The 22,457-nt window shown below is 44.8% G+C and overlaps 1 protein-coding gene across 1 annotated transcript in view; it reads left to right on the forward strand.

Moving 5' to 3' along the window:
• PID1 (phosphotyrosine interaction domain containing 1) overlaps positions 1–22,457 on the forward strand; it is a 263,492-nt gene that overhangs the window by 126,189 nt on the left and 114,846 nt on the right. Inside the window, exon 2 of the mRNA XM_075529478.1 lies at positions 6,454–6,600. Within this exon, the coding sequence (XP_075385593.1) occupies positions 6,454–6,600 (147 nt within the window). The remainder of the gene's footprint in view (positions 1–6,453; positions 6,601–22,457) is intronic.

The following is a 22,457-nucleotide window of genomic DNA, read 5'->3' on the forward strand; positions in this document are numbered from 1 at the left end:
TCCTTCTCCCAGTGTGCCTCAGTGACCCCTTTGGGAGCTCCTTATAATCGATTAAAGGAGACAGAGAGAGCAGGTGGCTCTACAGGTGAATCGGCACCATCTGAAGTGAACAGCGGTCATATTGCAGCCCTTCCTGGGACCTCCGTGGAGGATGGAGATGAAGAGCAATGCTTCCACTGGGCTTAACTTCAAGTAGTGCACCTGGTGGTACATTTTTTTCAGGTGTATGACGGGTGTACCCATGGCGTGGCCCTTGATTGGCTCGATGGCCAGGAGCTTGGAAGGAACATTACTGTAAAGTTGGTGACAAGGTTGTGTGAGGCAGTAACATTGGGATTGACTTCTATGACTGAGCCAAAGAAGTGAAGATATTTGCATTGCGTGTGGCTGCTCCCCGGAAGGTGACCTCTGATAAGGAAGATTTTAGCCATCAAGTGGCTGTATGACATGCTTCATGGATAGTAGTCATCCTACTTCTCCAGCCACTCCTGCCACTGCCCAGTGGGCCCACCAACAAAGAGGCCATGGTGGCATGGATTCAGCGACAGGAACTTCTGCTCACCAAGCCAACTTGAGTGCTGCTACCACTGACTGCCCAATCTTCCAGCACCGGAGACCGATAATGAGCCCTTGATGTGACACCATTCCTCGTGGTGTTCAGCCAACAACCTGGGAGCAGGCTGATTGTACTGGATCACTTCCATGATGGAAAGGGCAGGGCTCTGTTCTTGCTGGGATGGACACTTAGTCTTGGTACAGATTTGCCTTCCTCGAACATACTGTTTCTGCCAAAACTAACATCTGTGGACTTACAGAATACCACCTTCATTGTCGTAGTAGCCAGTACAACATGACCTGGAATCAAGGACCATTTCACAGCAATAGCATGTGATAGTGGGCCCATATTCATGAATTGCTATGCTTTTACCATGTTCCCCATGATCCTGACACAGGTGACTTGATAGAAAGATTGAATGGACTTTCCTGCATGTTTTTCCAATTACAACGCTAGCTAGGTGGCAATGATTTGCAGGGTTAAGGCAGTGTTCTCCAGGAATCTAAATTCTCTCTCTTTCTCTCACAGCCAGGATTCATAGGTCCAGGAATCATGAGATGGAAATGTGAGTGGCACCACTCATTATTAGCCCTAGTGACCCACCTACAAGATGTTTGCTCCCCTCCCTTCACCCTATGCTGTGTAGGTGTGGAGATCTGAGTTCCAAAGAAAAGAATTCTCCCACACATGACTGATTCCCTAGAACTGTAAGTTAAGAATCCCACCAGCCGCTTAGGGCTCTTCATGCCTCTGGATCAATAGGCAAAAAGGGATTTACAGTATTGGCTGGTATGAATGATCCTCATTCCCGAGGGGAAGTCAGAGAGCTATTACACAATGGAGGTAAATTAGAATAGGCAAAGGTATAGGGAATACAGGGCATCCCTCGGGATATGCTTTAGTATTACCATACCTTGGGATCAGAGAACTAAAGCAACCAGTTTCTGACATGTCTACAAAGAGCCCAGATCCTTCCAGAATGAAGGGTTGTGTCATACCATCAGGCAAGGAAACATGACGGTGTGACGTGCCTGCTGAGGGCAAAGAGAATAAGGGATGGATGGTAGAAGGAAGTTGTTTGTTTAAAACACGAGATAAAACCAAGTCACCAGTTGCAGAAAAGAGGACTGTAATTGTTTCTAGTATTTCTTTGATGTTTTGTAATATGGGAATGTATGGGTATATTTGTGTATACCAAATATCTGTGTGCTTTTGGTTGTATGCATGTTCCTTGTCTCATGTTAGGTCTGATTATGATTTGGTAATTGAATTTATTTAGAGATTATGTTTGATTTAGGGAGATGTAAATAGGTGCAAAGGTGAGAGGGGTGGGCTGTGGTGATCAAGGTCATGTATCAAGTTGAGTAGGCCAGGATTCTCAGTGGTTGTCAGATAGGGTGCAATTAGCCTCCCTTTGTGATCTGATAGGAGGAGCTGATCAGTTGGAAGGTGAGTTTCATTGGGAGTATGGCCTTCCTCCAATTCTATATGGATGTTTTGGCAAAGCCTACTGTCACTCTATCCTGCATCCAACCCATCATGCTCTGACCCCTAGTTCCTGGGATGTGAGCCAGCACCCTGTTGCCTGCTCTACAGGTTTGGGTTTCCTAGTCCCTGCAAACACACGAATCAGGAGGAGCTCCAACTTGCTGCCTAACCCACAGACTTGGGACTTGCCAACTTGTACCAGTGCGTGAGCCATTTCTATGAAATCATTTTCTCTATATGTCTGTATTTATACATACACCCTTCGTTGATTTTTGCTTCTCCACAGAGCCTAGCCTTAGACAAAATGCTAAGCAACAGATCTTATTTAATGTTACAAAACAGTGTTATAATAGTTCCCCTCCCCCCTCTGTATTTGGAGCTTCATTCAAAACAAGTGGCATACGTTTTAGGAAACCACAAGCGATTCTCACTAAGACTTATTACATCTAAAGTAGAAGTAATGAGGTATAATTATGAGTTGGATGTCAAAGCATCATTGTTTTTGCACATTTGGATACATTCTCTCTTTCTCTCTCTCTCTCTCTCTCTCTCTCTCTCTCTCTCTCTCTCTCTCTCTCTCTCTCTGTGTGTGTGTGTGTGTGTGTGTGCGTGCGCGCTCTGTGGGTTAGGTGTTGGGTTGTTAACTGCAAGGTTGGAGGTTCAAACCTACCAGTGTTCTGTAGAAGAAAGATGAGGCTATCTGGCGTAATAAAGATGAATAGATTCTGAAGCTCATATAGGATTCCCGTGAGTCAGAGTTGACTTGATGACAATTGTCTTTTGGGGGTACTGAAGTTTCCCATTCATGTGATCCCCCTTACTTGTTTCTTGTCGGTCTCTCAAGATGAAAAGTTGGGATATCTTTGGATTGGGATTTGAGCATGACAGAATTCATGATTTGCAAGTTAAAACCTACCATTCTGGTCAGCCTTTGATATGCAAGGATGGACCGAGGGTTTAAATCATAATGCTTCTTTCTCTTGTGAGTGAGGCTGGATAATTTATAATGGTCCAGCTGTCTTAACAAAGAGGAGATACAGAACTGGCTTTCCAAAGATGTTGTCTATGTTGGAGACAGAATCGATACAAAGGTAAGATAGAGCCCATTTGAATTGGTAAAATATGTAAATCGCTGCCTGCTAACCTGGCAGAAATTACTATCTGAACAGGAGGCGGAAGTGCCGACTGTAAAATGATACAGGCCAGGGCGATTACCCCCGCTGCATAATGAGGCTCGGTTTATCAACTAACAATACACCCAACACATAAAATCGAGCTTTGTTTGATTTGTCTGGGGCAGTGCCCTAATTTTCTACAGCACTATTCACTTGCCTTCTTTAAGCATGAACATCACATTTTCTTGATGGGATTCCATGCATCTTTCATTTGTGAGCTTGACTTTTCCAGTTTCCTCTCTTACATTCCCTCCTTATTAACTTTCATTAGTGCTATTTTTAAGTTGGATTTGCCTTCATTGCACCTCCTTGCCCATGCAGTGACCAAGCAGTCCTGTATTTAACACAGCAGAATGGGTCTGCTTGTCTCCCAGGAGGAGTGGTGTAGTGGTTTCCCGTCGTGGCTGCTAACCACCAGCTGCCCACAGGGAGAAAGACGAGGCTTTCGACTCCTTTTATGTAGAGTTACATTCCTGGAAACCCACAGGGGCGGTTCTACTCTCAGAGTTTGGTTTTGAGACCATCTAAAGGGCGGTGGCTCTCACTTAGACTGCAGCACCCGAAAGAAAGCCTTGCTGATCTGTCTGCTTCTGGACTGATGTGAGCCAAGAGAACCAATGGAACTCATGGTGGCTGCGGTGGTACTGTGTCATGGTTGGCTTCAGGACGACCATTGGTTGGTGTTTTTTTCGTTTTACCTATGGTTTTTAAGATTGCAAGTCCCGAAAACTGAGGCCAAGGAGACAGACACATCAGCTCTGATGATGCCTGAATCTTCCTGATCCAGGCAGAAGCTTTCTTGCCAGAAGAATTGGGTGTCATTTCAGGTACACTCTTTGACTGTCTCCTGAGATTCGGAATTCATCTCATTCTGGCGGCAACTCAAAGGGGCCTTGCCTTGAATAAAGAGGTCCTGGGCATCGTGATCTCTGCTTGCGGATGAGCCGTTGGTACTTGATCACGAGGGTTTAGGCTGGTATCCTAATGAAGTACATGATTCATGATTACTTTCAAAGGTAATGCGATCCTGCATGCTTACAGTTTGAAATAGACAGAAGTCATTGTAGTAACTTTTTTACTAGTGGCTCCCTTGTAGTTTCATAGATGATCTTTCATTTTAAAGGTTGTTTGTATCTCTGGGATCTTTTTTGTTACAAGTATCAGACACTTAGCTCCCATTTACCTCGGCCTCAAAAAATGGAATGTTTGGGGCCACATTCCCAGCAACCCCAGGGGTGGGTCTAGGTTAGCCACAGCTGGTTCTGGGATGTAGCATTGCTATATCTGTGTTGGCCCATTACTTAGCTTTGATAGTTCTTTGTGGTCATGGTCACAGACAGCCTTTGGTGGATGAGAAAGTCAGCAGCAACTCTGAACACTTATTACCCTAGTGTTCTATCCCATATCTCAGTCTTCCAGAAGGATCTGCTTAGCCAATCTTGGATTTCCTGTGAATCAGACCTTTTGGCCAGGGACATACGGTATGACATACTGATGGTCGTTCTGGGGTCATGTTCTTGAGATGGGAAACTCTGACAGCCAGCCACATGCAGTACCACGTAGGAATGCCCACTGCCCCAAAGAAGGGGCTGGGAGAAGGCTCTCATCAGATATGGTCACAAGTATTCTTCTTCTGCCCCTGAAGATATACAAAAACATCTCAGAGCAGTTGAAAATGTTAATTTGCCACGAGAAGATGTGTTCGGGCAGTGTGTCATCAGATAATTCATGTTTTACTTCTCTCTTTTACGGTCACCATTTCACAGTGGACTAAAAATAAAAGTATAAAAGAGGAAATTTGGGGGGAAAATTCCTTTTCCTCCCCCATTTCACCTTCCAGGAGCCCTAGTGGCATAGTGGTGACTACGCAGCGACTGCTATAACCACAGGGAAAGCAGTTGGAAACCACCAACTGCTAAGAGGAAGAAGGATGAGGCTTTCTACTGTCGTAAAGAGTTACATTCTCGAAAACCCACAGGGACAGTTTGACCCTGTCCTGTAGGGCCGCTGTGAGGCACAATCGACTTGATGGCACTGAGCTTTTCGTATTTCACCTTCCATTCATTGTCACCGCCTGTCTGGGGCTCTGCTCCCGGATTTACCATGCAGATTTGCCTTCCACCTCCACCGGCTGTGCGAAGCCATTCCATGCGGCCACTCATATGTCCTGCTTGGGTCCAGCTGTGCCTGCCTCAGCATCTGATTGGACGTCCAGCACTCAGCAGATGTGAGCGGAATCAATTAGTAGCAAGGAGCTGCATCCCTGGGCTTGGCTGGCTGGAGACGTCGGGGCTCTGGGGCATGAAGTAGCTGAGACTTCCAGACTCATTGTGTTCAAGTTAGAAATTGAACTCCATTATTTTCACAACCCCAGTGGAGGTTCTCTCCCCTGCCCCCACACCCTTATCTTGTTTATGTCTTTTTCTTGTTGGGGTGCCAAAGAAAACCGTGGGGGAGGGACTGTGCACGGGCTCCAGTTTGGCTACCCATGCCATGACTCAACTGATGGTTACAACATGTGCTCCGACAGTAAGGAAAGCGAGGCAGCAAAGCACATATTGTAGGGTGTCGGTTTCCGAGCAAACCCAGGCAGTGTGATTCTCCCACCCGTGGGTGCGTGTGATTAAGACTGCTTTGAGTGATCCCTGCCCTTGAGTCTCAAGTCAATTCTGACCCGAGGCTGTAACACTTTACAGGAGTAGAAAGCGTCGTCTTTCTCTGCAGAGTGGCTGGTAGTTTTGAGCTGCTGACCTTGCAGTTAGCGACCCAATATGTAACCTCTATGCTGCCAGGTGCCATGTGCTTTGAGTGCTGGCTACTAAAATTTAGTGTGTGGCAAAGGTCAGCCTAAACTTTTACATGGCTCATTTCATTTTATGTGAGTTTTGCCTCAATTAAAGTACAATAACAACGACAAGCTCAAAAGTGAATCTGGTGCTACTAGATTTAATATTCAGTGATCCCATTGCCTTGGAGTTAATTTGGACTCATTGCAACCCCATAGATCAATGTAGGGCTGCTACATGGAGTTTGAAGGCCACCATCTTTATGGAGCAGTTTGCCTCCTCATCTTTCTGTGGTCAAGCTGTTGGCGGGGGGAGGGGGGTGTTGAACCATTGACAGTGAGCGCAACCACTGTGCCAACAGGGATCCAGGGATCCTGATAGGCACTACTGTAGCATGTGCAATGCCAAAGGATTGACAGGATATTTAGTTTCTTCATTTGCTTTCCAGCACTTTCAGACCATGCTGAAGTCTAAACTGAATGTCCTCACCCTGAAGAAGGAGTCTCTCCCAGCAGTCATCTTTCATGAGCCAGAGGCTATTGAGTTGTGCACCACGACACCCCTGATGAAGACTCGGACCCACAGTGGCTGCAAGGTACGTACGTGGCTTATGGCCAGTAGAGGCTGTCCCGATGGGACGCTCGTTTCACCATGCTTCCTTTTGGCTTTTCTTTGGTGAGAATGCACATAGCCAAATACCGTTTCAACAATCCCCAGAGGTACCATAAGGTGACACCGATCGCCTTCTTTAAGTGGTGCAAGCATTCTCCCCGTCCTTCTCCAGAGGAAGGCTCCTGGCACGGCAAAATTTAAAAGGAGGTACAAGAGAAGAACTGAGAAACAGCGCCAGGCCAGTTGATTAGGATTTCCCTCAAATCTGGAACCCTAAAAACTGCCTTCTTTGCTATGGGACCAGAAGAACTAGATGGTGCCCAACTGCCATTCTTGATCCTATTAATTCTAATGCTATCGACGGACTAAGCTTCTCATCTAACCTTTTGAGTTGTTTTCCATTTGGTATGATGTTGAATTTGTTAAAAGAGCACCAGGCTCAAGGTAGACAGAGTTAACTTATTAGGAAAATCAGTATTTCAGTGCTTTAGGGAACAGTGTTTGTTTAAGGTTCATAGTTTAAAGACCATCTCAGAGTAATAGTTCCAAAGGGCTTCAGGTGGTTTGTCCAGCCTTAATGGCTCCAGAAAGTCTAGATTTCATTGAGAATTTGGAATTCTGTCCCACATTGTCCCCCTTTTGATTAAGTTCTTTATCAGAATCTTTGGTCAAAGTGATCACTAATGGTAACTGGGCACCATCTAGTTTTACTGGTGTCATATTTATCAAAGAAGGCAGTGTTTAGGGCTCAAGTTTTGAAGGACACCCTAATGAACTGGCCTGACATTGTTTCTCAGACTTCTGTTGTCCCTTCTAGTGAAGTTTATAGAGCCAGGACTTTAAGTGCTAGCAAATACAAGGAACAACAATGGTGATTCTCCATACACCTGAAGCAGCAAAGTAAGGACAGTTAGAAATTGAAATGGATTGAGACTCTGATTACCTTTGCCATGGGATCAAAAGAGTTGGATGGTGCCCAACTTTTCAATATGGTAACTTTTAAAAAATGAAAATATAAAATGACTTACAAAATAAATTCTTTGAGTGGTGGGAGTATAAATTTTACTTTTTTTCCTTATTGATTTGGCAACCTTCATCACTTTGGAGTATGTATTAAATACATAGATTTTAGCAGGTGTCAGTAAAATCATACTCTGACCGTAGCTCTATGGAACTTGGGGCTTCATAGAGATAGTTTTGTCCTTAATGATAATGTTTCCCATTTTGTATTCCAAATCTGAATAAAATCTATCTTAAAGAATGGAAAAACAAAACAAAACCTCAAATTTCCCCCTCAGTTGTGCTTTCTGAATCCTTTGGTTGAGGGCATAATTTTGCACTTTTGTTTTGCTTCAACTTTCAAAGTTTATACTGATATTCTTGCCTCTGAATGCATAAACATGTTTTTCCCCCATTTATGTTAACTGTACTGCAGGCATGAAAGTAAACACATAAATGTATCGTTTTGGTCAGCTTTTAAGGTCTGTCTTCCATGATATCATTTTTCACTTGACGTAGTGGATATAGTAATCGGCTTAGAGATAACAAAGAAAATATCTTTAATGTCTGCTTTGTCATCCAAAATTTGCTTCCAGTGAAAATAAAGGGCAAAAAAATTTAGAAAAGATATGTTCATATATGGACTTCCTTTATAACTGTGTGGACGCACTCCTTTCTTTATTGCTTCATTGTTCTCTGGGGGAGGGGAGCAAAGATCAATGAGCCTTTATTGACAACGTATCCCACCCCATTGTGGTTGTATTCTCGAGAAACCCTGATGGTGTAGTGTTACATGTTGGGCTGCTAACTGCAAGGTCAGGGTTTCGAAACCACCAGCTGTCCCACGGGAGAAAGATGAGACTTTTTACTCCTGGAAAGAGTTACAGTCTTGGAAACCCACAAGGGCAGTTTTAGCCTGTCCTAGAGGGTTGCTATGAGTTGGAGTCGATGCAGTGAGCTTGGTTTGGTTTTTCTGGTTGTTTTATGCTGTTGAGTCAATGGCTATTGAGTTTGCTAGTTCTACTTACAGCAAACCCATGTGTACAAGGAAGAACTGCCCTACGAGGTCTCCTAGGCTGTCATCATGAGTGAATCAGGTCACCCCGTCTTTTTCTGGGTTGGTTCCAACCCCCAACCTCTCAGCTAGCAGTCAAGCACTTAACTGTTTTGCTACCAGGGTTTGAATGTGGTCAAGCTGGGGTCTCCAACACTGGAGGTTGCCAGGAGCTCAGCTTCAATTAGAAAGAGTAGATCTCCAAACTGCCCTATTGCCCCATTTCAGATAATGTGTTTGGTTCATTGAAAATATGAAGGAATTCTAAGAATAGTCAATTAATTTGAAAGTGACATGAGATAAAATTTAATTGTAAACTCCACGGGAGATTTACTAAAATCATGTCCAGTTCTCTTCTGGTTGGGGAATGTGGTCCACTAGGAGAAAGTATAAGGAGAGTCTAGATTGCTATCATCTACAGAATACATTTGAAATTAGGAATTTGGGGGGAGGGGGAAAGTCCTAGGATTCTAATACACCTATGGAAGAAAGACATTACATACCACATATACCTACTATCTGTTGTGTGCCGGCCTTGCAGCTCATGGTATTCTAATGGGTAGCAACTATAAAATGTTGCTTGGTTTTGTTCCATCCTTATGACCTCTAGTATATTTGAATACATGTATAGATATAGATACAGATAAATACATAGGTACAGATATAGAGATAGATAGAGATGCACGCACATACATACATTATGGGGGTTCAGTTCCAGACAAAGACATGAAGCAATATTGCAATAATCTGTGTCACAATATCTTATGTTTGATTCCCACGTGCCTGTAAAAGTGAAGGTGACATTACGCTGTAGTCTGTTCACTACGCAGCAGCATGACGAAGAAGTTTGAAATGTTGTCTCCCTGCCACAATGTGACACAGAGACATGAAGAGAACACCTGCTGTTGGAAAAATGGTGCCCAGAGACTCGCTGGAAACAGGGTTGCCACCAATCTTCAATTTGTTCAAAAGAACAACAAAACAAGAAACCCAAAGCAGTATCTCTGAAGCACTGTCAGTGTGCCTGTATGTACATACATGTATGTACACACACATACACATGCATACACTGTTTTGGTTGTATTTGCTAAGAGAATAAGCTCCCGTTATTGTTGCTGAAACGGAGTATGGTTTCATGATCCACAGTGTTTGTTGTTGTTGTTGATGATGTTTTACTGTCTTGGGCTAAGAGGATATTGAAAAAGTACAAAAAAAATTTTTTTTTTCCAAAAAAAAATTTTTTTTTAAAGCACATGCCAAAGCAGGTCAGGATGGGGAGGCAATGAGGCAAAGAAGATCGCTCATGACGTCTGTTGAACAAGAGGAAGAACAATGTTCAGGGTAAACACCACACGGCACTGGGCTGTCAAACCTTTGGACGCTCCATCCCTGAAGTCTGGTGGAGGAGTTTCAGGCACGGATCCCCTTAGTCTCAGAGTCAGAGCCCCAGGCCAAGACCTCTGGGGAAGGGGCAGGCTGGCTCGTCGGTCCCACGCATCCATTTTCACGTCGCACACGATCAAGTTGATTCGTTTAAACTTTAACCATCAATGGCGTGAGTCACAGCCTTTCAGTCTCAAGGACAGTGTCTTGTTTGTGTGCAGAGTCCCCTTCTCTTGTTCCTGAGCAACCGCCGAACACACACACACACACACACACACACACACACACACACACACAGCTTGACTTTTGGAACCTGGACGTTTCTATTTCAAATCCCCAGGCCTCTCCCCAAAGTTCTTTCAGATCACCAGCAAGGGCAAAGTCCTGTGTTTTATCGGGGATTCTTGCTGGAAACTTGTGCACCAAGTGCCAGTGGTAGAAGGAACTGTCACCGGGATGTGCGCCTGCCAGGAATAATGAGGGGCACGTAGCCGGGCCCAGCTGCAGGCCCCTTGCATTTACACACTGCCCCCTCTTTTTTCCCCAACAGCGCTGGCCAATCTTGGGGTTTCTGGAAGGAGAGAGGCAGGGGGAAGCAGAGGAAGGGGGTTGGAGTTAGTCCGGGGGAAACCCTCACTGGCCCTTCTTTTCCCGTGTCCTGGCTGCTCTGTATTCTCCCGGAGTGCTGGCCGGGTTGCCGGGTCAGGCTATTCATGCAGCAGGCAGCTTGGTCTTTGTCTGTGTTCCCCTCTGGGCTGCAGCTCCTTTCTGGAGCGGAGCTGTTGAAACAACCTGCTGCAGACCTTTCGGACGGTCCACCAGCATTCACACGGGGCTGCTCTGCGTCTCGCTTGTGGCGGCAACAAGGGCTCCTTCTCGACCACATTCCCTACCTGTGTTTTCCTGCCTGGTGCTGGCTGCTCTTGACTAGGTCCCTGGCTCATGGAAACCTCCATGCGCAACAAAAGGATACTTCTCCGGAGTTGTGGGGCAGAACATTCGGATCCTTCAGGTTTGCATGGACTGCTTTTTGCAGGTAGATTTCCAAACCTTTCTTCCTCTCATGCCGAAGCAAGCACGCTAACGAAACAGAAAGACCAGCAGGCATCCTCAAACAAAATCCAGTTCATCAGTTGCTGTTGAATTGATTTCAGCTCACGGGCACCCTATGTGCCAACCCCAGGAGATGCATTCCGTGGGATTTATGGCTCGGAGATTTCGCAAAGCGGTTTGGCAGGCCTTTCTTTCAAGGCCGCTTTGTTGTTTGCTGTTAGGGACCACTGAGTCCGTTCCAACTCATAGCGACCCGATGTACAACAGAACCACCGGTCCTGGGTCATCGTCACAATTGTTCTTCCGTTTGAGCCCACGGTGGCAGCCACTGTGTCCATCCACCTGGTGGAAGGCCTTCCTCTTTTCCTCTGCTTTATCGAGCACACTGGCCTTCCTCAGGGACGTTATGCTTGGAAACGTAGAAGGGAAGCCAACATGTCCAATGTATGTAAGTTGCAGTCTTACCATATTGCCTCTAAGAAGCATTCTGGCTGTACTTCATCCGAGACAGAGCGGGTTTGCCTTTCGGCGGTCCATGGCACTTTCAATAGTCTTCACCAGCACCACCATTCAAATGCCTCGATTCTTCGACGGTCTTCCTTGGTCAGTGTCCAACTTTCCACATGCAGGGGAGGCCACTGAAAGCACCACGGCTTGAGTCAGGTGCTCTTCAGTCCTCAAAGTGACCTCCTGGCTTTCCAACACTGCAAGGAGGTCCCGTGTGCAGCAGATCCACTCGACCCAGTGTGTCATTTGATCCTTTGACTTTGGGACACTCCGATCCACTGAAGCATCTTGGTGGGTTCAAACCACCAACCACTGGGTTAATAGTCCAGTGCTTAACTTCCTGTGCCATCGAGGGATGCCTTCGGGCATCATGGAACCCTAGGTAGTTTTGCTTGCTAGCAAGCCTTTAGACTCCCAGTGACCCTGTAGGACAGAGTAGAACTGCTCCTGTGGGTGTCTGAGGCTAAAAATTACTACAGGAGCAGAAAGTCTCATCCTTCTCCTGCTCTGGATTTGAACTGCCGACCTTGTGGTTAGCAGCTCAACACATAACCCACTACACCACCGAGACTATGTCAGTCGGATTGACTTGATGGTTGTGAGTTTGGTTTTAGTGCCTAGTAAGCCTTTATGTACTTCCTAAGAGGGGGCTTCCAGAAAAATTCCATCCTCTTTTTATTCCATCACACACCCTCCAACACACACACACATACACGTGCGCACACACACACTTTTTGAAGCCCTTCTTTATTGAACATCCGGCACAATGTCATGGAGAAAGAGCTCAAATTAGGTACTGTCATTTTGTAACTTGCAGCCAGCAGGGGAAATGAAAGGAGCCCCTTGCATGGGCTTTGGCACCCGTGTGGGTCACCAGGGACCCCTGGTGGGCCAATTTCTGGGTCTTCTTCCCAGACTTAGTCCTTCAGGCGCTCAGCTTAGTTTGCCGTAGGCACGAGGCTGCTCTCTCTGCTGGTCGCACTGATGAAAGGACCATCCTTTGAGCTTGAGGCTCTGAGTCCTTGAGAGACAGGGGCTAGGGTTGATGGCAGTGACATCAGCTGAGGCATACCCCAGGAGGTGGGACTGGGTGGGAAATGGCATTTGATGGTCAACTAGCACTTGTCCCAGCTGCCTAGGAGCTAGCTGCTGTCTGAGGAAGACACCAGCCTCATCAAAACTGTGTCAGAACCTGCCTTACAGACAGACGCCCCTGTTACTGCCACTTTTCCCTTCCGGCGTGCTTTCCTCAGCTGTAGCGACTTGCCGCTAGACCCACACACCAAACTTCTCAAAGCTTTTATGCAAATGGGGTTGACAATGATGGTGACAGTATTGAGACTGTAGCAAGAGGAATTCATCACGAAGATCAGAAAGTGTTCTTGTTTGTTAAGCAATTTTCATGCTCTAAACCAGAGGGGGAGAACTTTTTATCTGCCAAAGACCATTTGGATATTTATAATATCCATGGCAGATCATGCCACTTAAAAAGCAGCCAACTGTACTTGGCGAAACATTTCATTACGGCCTCCCCCCCCCCCCCCAATGTGATGGCTTCAACCGCGTTGGCGAGGCTTGCGATGTTGGCTGGTATTGATGATTTTGAGAGACCTCCCCCATCCCTGCCACCGACCACTTATTCCTCACGACAGCCTGCAGGGTCAGTACTAGCTATAGCTCCCCTTTGCAGTTGAGTTTGTTGAGGATGAGGATCATGAGTTTTAGCCCAGGATTCCAAGTGTAAGTCACTAGCAAAGCTGGGTTTGAACTTGGAACCTCAGATGATTATAGTTGTTTTCCTTCCCATTTTACTGCCTGCCCATGCTCAGGCTTTTCTGCCCTTTCATTCTGCTGCCTGGCAATTGCCCGTTTGACCTTCATGCCCAACCCCAGCTGCGTTCCCCAAGGTCTGATCTCCCCCGAGGCGCTTGTTCACCCAAAGCTCACCTCCTTCTTGTTAGCGGCTTGGCCCAGCACTGTATATTACTCTCACTCTGCCCCACTGTCCCCTTCTTGGTAAAGTGGAGAACCTTTAAGGATACCAGTTTTCAAGAATGAGTTAATGATTCATAAACCATAACATCTTATATGACCCTTTCTCGGGCTCTTTGCCATCAGAATTGGCAGTAGAAGTCCCTTATCTTCTAGGAAGGATGTGGTTGATTTTCAGTTGCCAGAGATGGGGAAGTTTCCAAATAGTTTGACATGTAGTCCTCAGGTGCCACCGTTGACTCAGCGATCCTGAAATCTCATGATTAAAACAAAACATCAAGCAACCAAAACCTAACTCACTGCTGCGGAGAGACCCTGTAGGACAGGGTAGAACTGCCCCTGTGAGTTTCTGAGGGTGTAGCTATTTATGGGAGTAGAAAGCCTCCTCTTTCTCCTATGGAGCAGCTGGTGGTTTTGAACTGCTGACCTTGTGGTTAGCAGCTCAATGTGTAGCCATAACACCACCAAAGCTCCTATCACAAACAATACAGTTGCCATTAAGTTGATTCAAACTATGGCAACCCCGTGCATGTCAGAGGAGAATTGTGTTCCATAGGGCTTTCAAGGGCTGATTTTTTAGAAGTTGACAGCTAGGTCTTTCTTTGGGGCCACCTGTGGGCAGACATGAACTGCCAACCATTTGGGTAGCAGCTGAGGACCAGACCTTTTACATCACCCAGGAATTCCTATCTTGTGACAGAGGTTCCATATTTGAATTTGAATCTATTGAATTAACATTCTATGTATATTTTCTGCACTTTCCAAACCTGTTTATTTTAGTCATTCTATATTTAAGTAGAAATATAGCCACAGGCCTCTCATTTATTTCTCATTTTTGTAAAAGGTCAATGTGTACCCAACAACACTAGGGGAATTCACTGATTAGATGGTGCACTCAGCCTTACCTGAAGCATCTCTGTAGCTCTTCCTCTGACAAGGTCATTTGGGGCATGGCATGAATCCAGCTATGCCAATTATGCTTTTTATTTGCAAAGTAAGATTCTGATTTAGATATCAAGACCAAATACACATAAAATGGAAGTCATTTTACGTGGAGATCCATGCTCTTCGGAGTTTGCTTTCCTCTAAATTCGCAGTGGGTGATAGCTAATTCAAATGTGTTTTCTCTTCATTCTATCGAAAACCTTCCTGTGATCAAGCCAGGGCAGTTCTCGCCTCTTCAAGTGCGGGGAGGGAAAGATTATATACTAGTCATGAACTACCATCTGTTGAGAGGCAAGCTTTTATTATTCTGTTATCCCTTAGACATGTTCTGATCTGGATTATTGAGCAACCATTATAATTAACTTTAAAAATGATTTTGTCTCAACCTTCATCCAATTCAACATCCAGTCAATTATTTACCCTATCAGTATTTTACCCAAATATTTCATCAGATGAGGTATCTCATTCTTTGTCACCTCTTTCCCTACAGTCCTTTGCTTTCCTACTCTAAACCAGACCAAACTATCAGTCTCCTGGCTGAGATGTATCACAGTAGCTCTGGGTCTTCCTTCTGTTGCTCTTCTGTGTTGGATATTTCTCTGCTTTCTTCCTCTTTCCTTTGGTTTACTCCATTGTTTTGGAGAAGGCGTCCTCAAGAAGTACAATTTATGTGCCTTGTATCTATGAACATTTATTTATTGTACCTTCAGCTTTTTGAAAGTTTGGCTGGGTATGGAAATAGAAGCTAGAAATCATTGCTACTTAAAATTGGGAGGGCAGTCCTAGTGACCTCCACACTCCAAAGGTCCCCCAATAGACACCTCATGTTCCTTTGTATGTGACTGGGTTCTCCTCCACTCACAGGAAGCTTTCAGGATCTCCTTTTGTACTTGCTCTAAATGCCCCAGCTCTGTGCCATTTGATGGATTTCCTTTCCCTTATCCATCCTGTCGGTAGGTGGTGGGTCTTTTTTGACTTTTGAAACGCTTGGTTTTTTCTCTCTCTTTCTTTTGGTATTCTAAGGAATCTAAAATAAAATCCCTCTTTTCCCTCACAATTTTGGAACCACTTGAGAAAAAAGACACCTGACAGACGAGATCAAAATATGAGAGTTATAACTTACCTTTGTGGCCTGGCTTGGTGTGTAGATGCCAGGGGTTGTCTAAAACTTTCAATCTCTTTGCTGAAGAATTTGATCTGCTACTGACTCCTCTCACCTTCATTCCCCCCCCCCCCCCCTGTGTTGACAGCTTAAACCCTTCCATTATTATTAATTTAGTGTGGAAACCAAAAGGGGCAGTTCTACTCTCTGTCTTTCAAGGTTGCTATGAGTCAGCAATAATTTGGGTTCTGTGGGAAAGGAAATCAATTCAATGTCAATGGTTTGGGGCTTGTGGGAGAAGAAAGGAGCAAAAATCTGTAAGGTCAGTTTGTCATCTTTGTTCAGAAATAGTCTCTGAATGGTTAAACCCACTCTAAACTCTCTATCTGAAACTTGCAGACTTGTTTAATATCTGTTAATATATGTTTAAGATGGAAATGGCAATACATAATTTCAAGTTCAAGGAGATATTTATAAAGTGCTTTGAACTTTTCACAAGGATCCTTGGTGGAGCAGTGGGTTAAGCATTGGCCGCTAACTGCAAAGTCCTTGATTCAAATCCCCACCGGATCCAAGAGAAGATGATGCTGTTTGCTCCTGTAAGATGCACTGTCTCAGAAACCCTTGTGGAGCAGATCTGTTTTGACCTATCAGGTTGCCATGTGTTGGATCAACTAGCTGGCACTGGGTTTTGTTTTTTTGGTTTTGAACTTTTCCCCAGAGCAGTGATGAATAAATAATAAACTGTAGTGAATTCAATATACAGGTCCCCTTGGCTTGAATTTACAGGTCAGGGCCATACTAACACATTGGTGACATCATGGTGGCATTGAATAACTCAAGAGTCATAAAAAAGAATCACCAAATGCCCTTTTAAGTATGAGTAGCTATTTCTTATTACATCTTGGGACATTCCAGCTCCTGAGTCCCCAGCAAATCAAATGGCACCTGGGGCAAATGTATTCCCTGGGGTGCTGGCTGCTTTTTTTCTCTGTTTTTACTGAAAATATTAATATTCACTTCTTGGCAAAAGAGATGCTGTCTGGCATTCTGTGCTTGCTGAGTCCTCTGAGTGAGACATTAGTCAGATTGGCATTTATGAGTCACTCTTCATAAGCCAGATCAAGGAATTAAAAAACAACATCATTTAATCAGGAAGTAATGGGAATAAATGAAGTTGAGCCTCCTGGGAGCCAGGAAACCTACCCTGTGAGTGAATGATGCTACTGAAATGATAGAAATACCCTGCATTGATGGTTCCATTTGGTGTCTATATATTGGTTTAGCAAGACGTATGAGATGGACTAGCAGTCTCACATGTCATCACCAAGCTATGCTTATAATACCTACGGGGCAGCAGAAGTGCTTTCCATGACCACATCGAATAGCTTACTATTAATCTGCCCATGGGTGCTGTCAAACAGGGGTTTGTTTTTCTCATCTAGTAGTTCATTCAGAGTCTACCTGGACTGTGTGTAAACATTTCCTGTTCCTCTCCTCTCCTCTCTCTTCTTCCAGCTAATTCCAGAGATAAACTCAGTGTTTTCACTCCCTGACTCTCTCCTGCATCTCCCGACTCTCTCCTGCATCCGAAGCATATATTTAGTGGGTCAAGGTCGAGGGGTCAAGGGAGCATCAGGGATCTGATCATAAATCCTTTACAAAGAAACTTTTCTTTGATGATAAAATAAGATGATCCCTGCCCCACCCTGCCCCCCAGGTGAGTTCCTGATTATCATGCCAGTATAATCGTAATTTTATTTCTCCTTTTTACCAAAAGTCCCCTTTCAAGAAACAGGAAGAATAGGAGCGAGGACCTTGTCATGTGCAGGCAGGCCTTCCAGTCATTGCGAGAAAGCAGATAGCACAAGTTTGGCTGGCTTTTCTGTTGCATATAAACGTTATCCTGCTGGTCAGATAGAGACTGGTAGAACCTCCAAGATACTGGCCCTTAGTGACCCTGCAAGTCTGGAAATGAGCTCACTCGTTTGACTCCAGCATCAGCTAAACAATAAAGAGGTCTGCACATGAACAACAGCACTAGGGGATAGGTACTTCTGAGCATAAGCAACCCGTTCACATCTAAAGGGCAGCATGTGCCCAGGAACCGAGCACAGAAGGCAGGGAGGGCTAGGAAAGGAGGAATGGAAACGGAAGCACAGGGAGGAAGAGGGAGGTGTGAGCACACAGCACGCAGTGGGGATGCAATGTATGACACGGAAAAAACAACAACTGTCAGGATCGTTGAATGGAAGACTGATTCATTCTGTACATCTTCATCCAATTCACAATAAAATCTATTTTTTGGTAGCTTTTTAATTAAAAGATCATTTTATTGGGGGCTCATACAACTCTGATAACGATCCACCCATCAATTGTATCAGGCATATTTGTACATCTGTTGCCATCATTCTTTTCTAGATATTTACTTTCTATTGTGCCCTTGGTATCAGCTCCTTTTTGTCCCTTCCTCCACTAAAGTCTTTTTAAAAGCTTATTTTTCTCTAGTCATCCACTACAAAGGAAATACGAGTTAATTAAAGAGACAGGAAAGAAAGATGATGCCAGGGAATCTCTGAAACTTGCTCTCAGAAGAAATGATGAAGTAAAAGTGCTGAGTGGAAAATTTCAAAAAGGCAGCTCCAGAAGACAAAGTAAAGAAATATAATGAAATATATGCAGGGAATTGGAATTAGAAACATGAACGGGAAGAACACTGTCAGCATATTTCAAGCTGGAAGAGCAGTAGAAAAAAAAATCTAAGCCTCAAAGTTGCAATATTGAAGGATTCCATGAGCAAACTGGTGAGTGCATACAATGTAGCGTACTGAGTGGGTGGTAACATTGTATGTTCTGGAACGCTTATGTGCTCTATGGAATCATTCTACTGTGCGATCCCATCATGATGACTCGGGATGGATTAGGTGACAATGGGTTTGTTTTGGTGGCTTGAAAATGAGAAAGTGGTATATTCTGACCCAAACCACATTTCTTTCCTGGATCTCAAGTGGTAGGAGTGTAAGCCTGGGCCTTATCTCCTGGAGGTAACACTTATCAAATGGGTGGGAAGGATGACATCGGTGTTGTTAAGTGACAGCTAGTCAGTCGGTTCCAACCCAGACCCTGTGCACATCAGAATGAAACCTCTGAAGCCACTGCTGCAGACACTGGCCAAAGCCATGTCCTTGAGGGCATTCCTCTTTGTCGCTGCCCCTCCGCTTTGCCAGGCAAGATGTCCTTCTCTGGGGACTCGTCTCTCCTGACAGTATGTCCAGAGTATGTAAGGCAAAGTCGTACTTACCGTCCTTGCCTCTAAGGAACACTCTGGCCCAACTTCTTCCAGGACCGATTGGTTTATCCGCTTAGCAGTCCATGGTACTTTCAATATTCTTCTCCAGCACCACAATACAAGTGAATTGATTTCCTTTTCGCTCTTTCTTATTCAGTATCCAGTGTTCCCATGCACATGAGGCAGTGAAAATACCATGGCTTGGGTCAGGCACCACATGGTCTTCAAAGTAGCATCCTTCCTTCCCAATACTCTAAAGAGGTCTTCTGCAGCAGATTTACTTGAAGCGATGCATCTTGATCTCATCACTGCTTTCACGAACATTGATAATGGCTCCAAGCAAGACAAGCTCCTCGACAACGTCAATCTTTCCCCAATTGATCATGATCTTTCCTATTGATCCACTTGGGAGCAGTTCGGTGTTCTTGACATTGAGTCATAATCCATACTGACGCTTGCAACCCTTGATCTTCATCAACAAGTACTGGAAGCAAGGTTGCATTGTTTGTATGTAATAGCTTGTTAATAAGCTTTCCACCAATCTTCTTCTTATAACCCAGCTTCTCCGATCATTTGCTCAGTATATAGATTAAACAAACATAGTGAGAGGATACAACCTTGACACATGCCTTTCGTGATTATAAATGATGCGGTATTCCTTTTTGTCTGTTCCATCTACAAGTTCCACATGAGCACAATGATTCCCATTCTTCTCAAGGTCACCCACAGTTTATTATGGTTCATACAGTTGAGTCCCTTTGCATAGTCAATAAGACACAAGTAAACATCTTTTTGATATTCTCTGCTTTGAGCCAAGATCCATCTGACATTAGCAATGATGTCCCTTGTTCCACATCCTCTTCTTAATCCAGCCTGAGCCTTTGACAGTCCCCTGTCAATGTACTGCTTGCTACCACTGTCATGGGATGATCTTCAGCAAAAGTTTACTTGCATGTGATATCAGTGATGTTGTTCTGTAGTTTGAGCATTCTGTTGGGTCACCTTTCTTTGGAACGGGCACAAATATGGATCTCTTCCAGTCACTTGGCCCAGTAGCTGTCTCCCAAGTTTCCTGGTATAGACCGGTGATTGACACCAGTGCTGACACGAGCAAGGAATATTCTTTCTGAGTCAATCTCCTGGGGATGGTGAGGGAGGAAGATCATGATCACTGGTGTGGATGTCTATGGAATAAAAATGAAAATGGAGCTCAGCCTGCTTTAGCCATGGTCTAGCAGCCTGATAATGGTCAATGCTCCTTCAAAGGAAGAGTGAGGAGACTTCGCTTCAGGCACTTTGAATATGTTATCAGGAGAACCCACTCCCTGAAAAAGGACAGCATGTTTGGTAAAGTGGAAGGGCAGCAAAAAAGGGGAAGACTTTCCATGAGATGGATTGACTCAGTGGCTGCACCAATGGGTTCCAAGAGAACATCAGTTGTGAAGATGATACAAGACAGTGCTGTGTTTCTCTCCTTTTTACCCGGGGTTGTTATGAGTTGGAACCTACTCAATGACACCTAACAACAACTAACAACAGCCAGCAATTGTGGTCAAAGACTGTGTGTTATTTAGGGCAAACTCCACATGTAGATTCAGACTCCTTTATAGGAAGTAGATGAGATTTTCTCAGTGGTGGGAAGTTTAGGCTCTAAGAGTTATTTCCTTGCTCAAAAGGTCAATGCACATGTCCCTGGAGGACAAAAATATTTGGATCAGCACTTTCTGAAATATGGAAAATGCCAGTGTCTGTAAAAGGAGCAAAATGCATTTCGTTGTATTTGTAGGATAAATGGATTCTTTACTCAGCTCATTAATCTGCAGGGGAGTGTCTGTTGGCTTCAGCATGGGGCTTATTAAGTGCAAAGACCTTTGCATTGGGGACACTCTTTTTCTCTCCTGCTTGACATAATAGCTCTATCTGTCATAAACATATATATAGTCAGCACGTTCTCAGTACATCCACATCTGTTGTAGTTGTTGGGTGCCAGTGAGTGGCGATCCCAGGTCAGCAAGCAGAGCTGGTCCATCCAGGTTCATTGGTTGTCGTTTTGTGGAAACTGATTGCAAAGGCTTCCGCTCATGGATGCCATTGGCTGAAATGGTATCATCCACTTTGGGCCCAACAATCCTTGCTTACCTTTGGGCCACTAGGACTCTCTATACATACACAAAACAAGCCAGTGCAAGCATAATATACACTACACCGATGGTTCTCAACCTGTGGGTCGTGACCCCTTTGGGGGTTGAATGACCCTTTTACAGGGGTCGCCCGATTCATAACAGTAGCAAAATGACAGTGATGAAGTAGCAACGAAAATAATTTTATGGTTGGGGTCCCCACAACAGAGGAATTGTATGAAAGGGTCACGGCATTAGGAAGGTAGAGGACCACTGCACTACACTCTTACAAGGTGCCCTGTGGGTAAGTGGGTGAGAAATTGGGCTGCTCATTACAAGGTAGATGGTCCAAGCCTGCCAGCCACTCCTGGGGAGAAAGATGAGGCTGCCTGCTCCATTTAAAATAGATGGTCTCGAAAAGCTTCTGTAGGGTCACGTGAGTAAGAATGGATTCTGAGGAAGTGGGTTTGGTTTTGGAGTACGCACTCTGGAAGATTAGCTGAAGACAGGCTGAATGCCTTGGCAATGATGAATGAGCAAGAGTGAGATAAGATGACATGCATTAGGAGAGTGTGTTTGCTTTAGGGAAGCGGAATCTTGTCTCCTTATTTTCCTTCTTGCTCCTTCCATTTTCTACTTACTTCTTCCTTTCCCCCAGCCTCTTTTCTCTCTCCCTTTCTGCCCTGTTCTCTCTATCATTCTGCCTTTCCGGTCCTTGCATCCTGCACCTCATCTGTCCAGTGAAATCACTCACAGCTGCTCTGGTGATCATTGTAATTGAATTATTCCTCCCAAAAGATGTGCAGCATTCCCAACCACTAGCACTTCGGGAAATGCCCTTCTTTAGAAATAGAGTCTTTGAAGATGTGACCGACTAAGCTAACGTGAGGTCATACTGTAGAGGATGGGTCCTTATCTCGGTCAGTGCTGTTGGAGGCTATCTGGGCGTTTCTAACTCATGTAGTCTTGATGGGGCAAAAGTAGCACTGCCACACAGAGGTTCCAAGTGGTGGCATAGTGGGCTTTGCATTCGGATGTTAACTACAAGGTCAGGAATGTAAAACTCCAGTCAATCCTCAGGAGGACAGTGAAGCTTTCTACTCCCATAAAAAGTTAGTTTCAGAAACACATGGGGAATTCCACCCTGTCCTATGGGGTCATTATGAGGCAGAGTTGACCCTAAGACAGTGAAAGTTTTAATAAAAATTGACTGACCCCTTGTTCTTCCAAAGAGCAGCTAGTAGGTTTGAACCACCAGTCTTGTGGTTATCAGGAAAGCACTTAACCATTGTGCCATCTGCACTCCCCTTCCCATCATGGAATTAGTTCCAACTCATAGTGAGCCTGTATAGGATCTCTGAGACAGTACATCTGTATGGGAGCAAGCAGCATCAAA

This window comes from Tenrec ecaudatus, chromosome 13 (assembly GCF_050624435.1).
Source record: "Tenrec ecaudatus isolate mTenEca1 chromosome 13, mTenEca1.hap1, whole genome shotgun sequence".
NCBI classification, from domain to species: domain Eukaryota; kingdom Metazoa; phylum Chordata; class Mammalia; order Afrosoricida; family Tenrecidae; genus Tenrec; species Tenrec ecaudatus.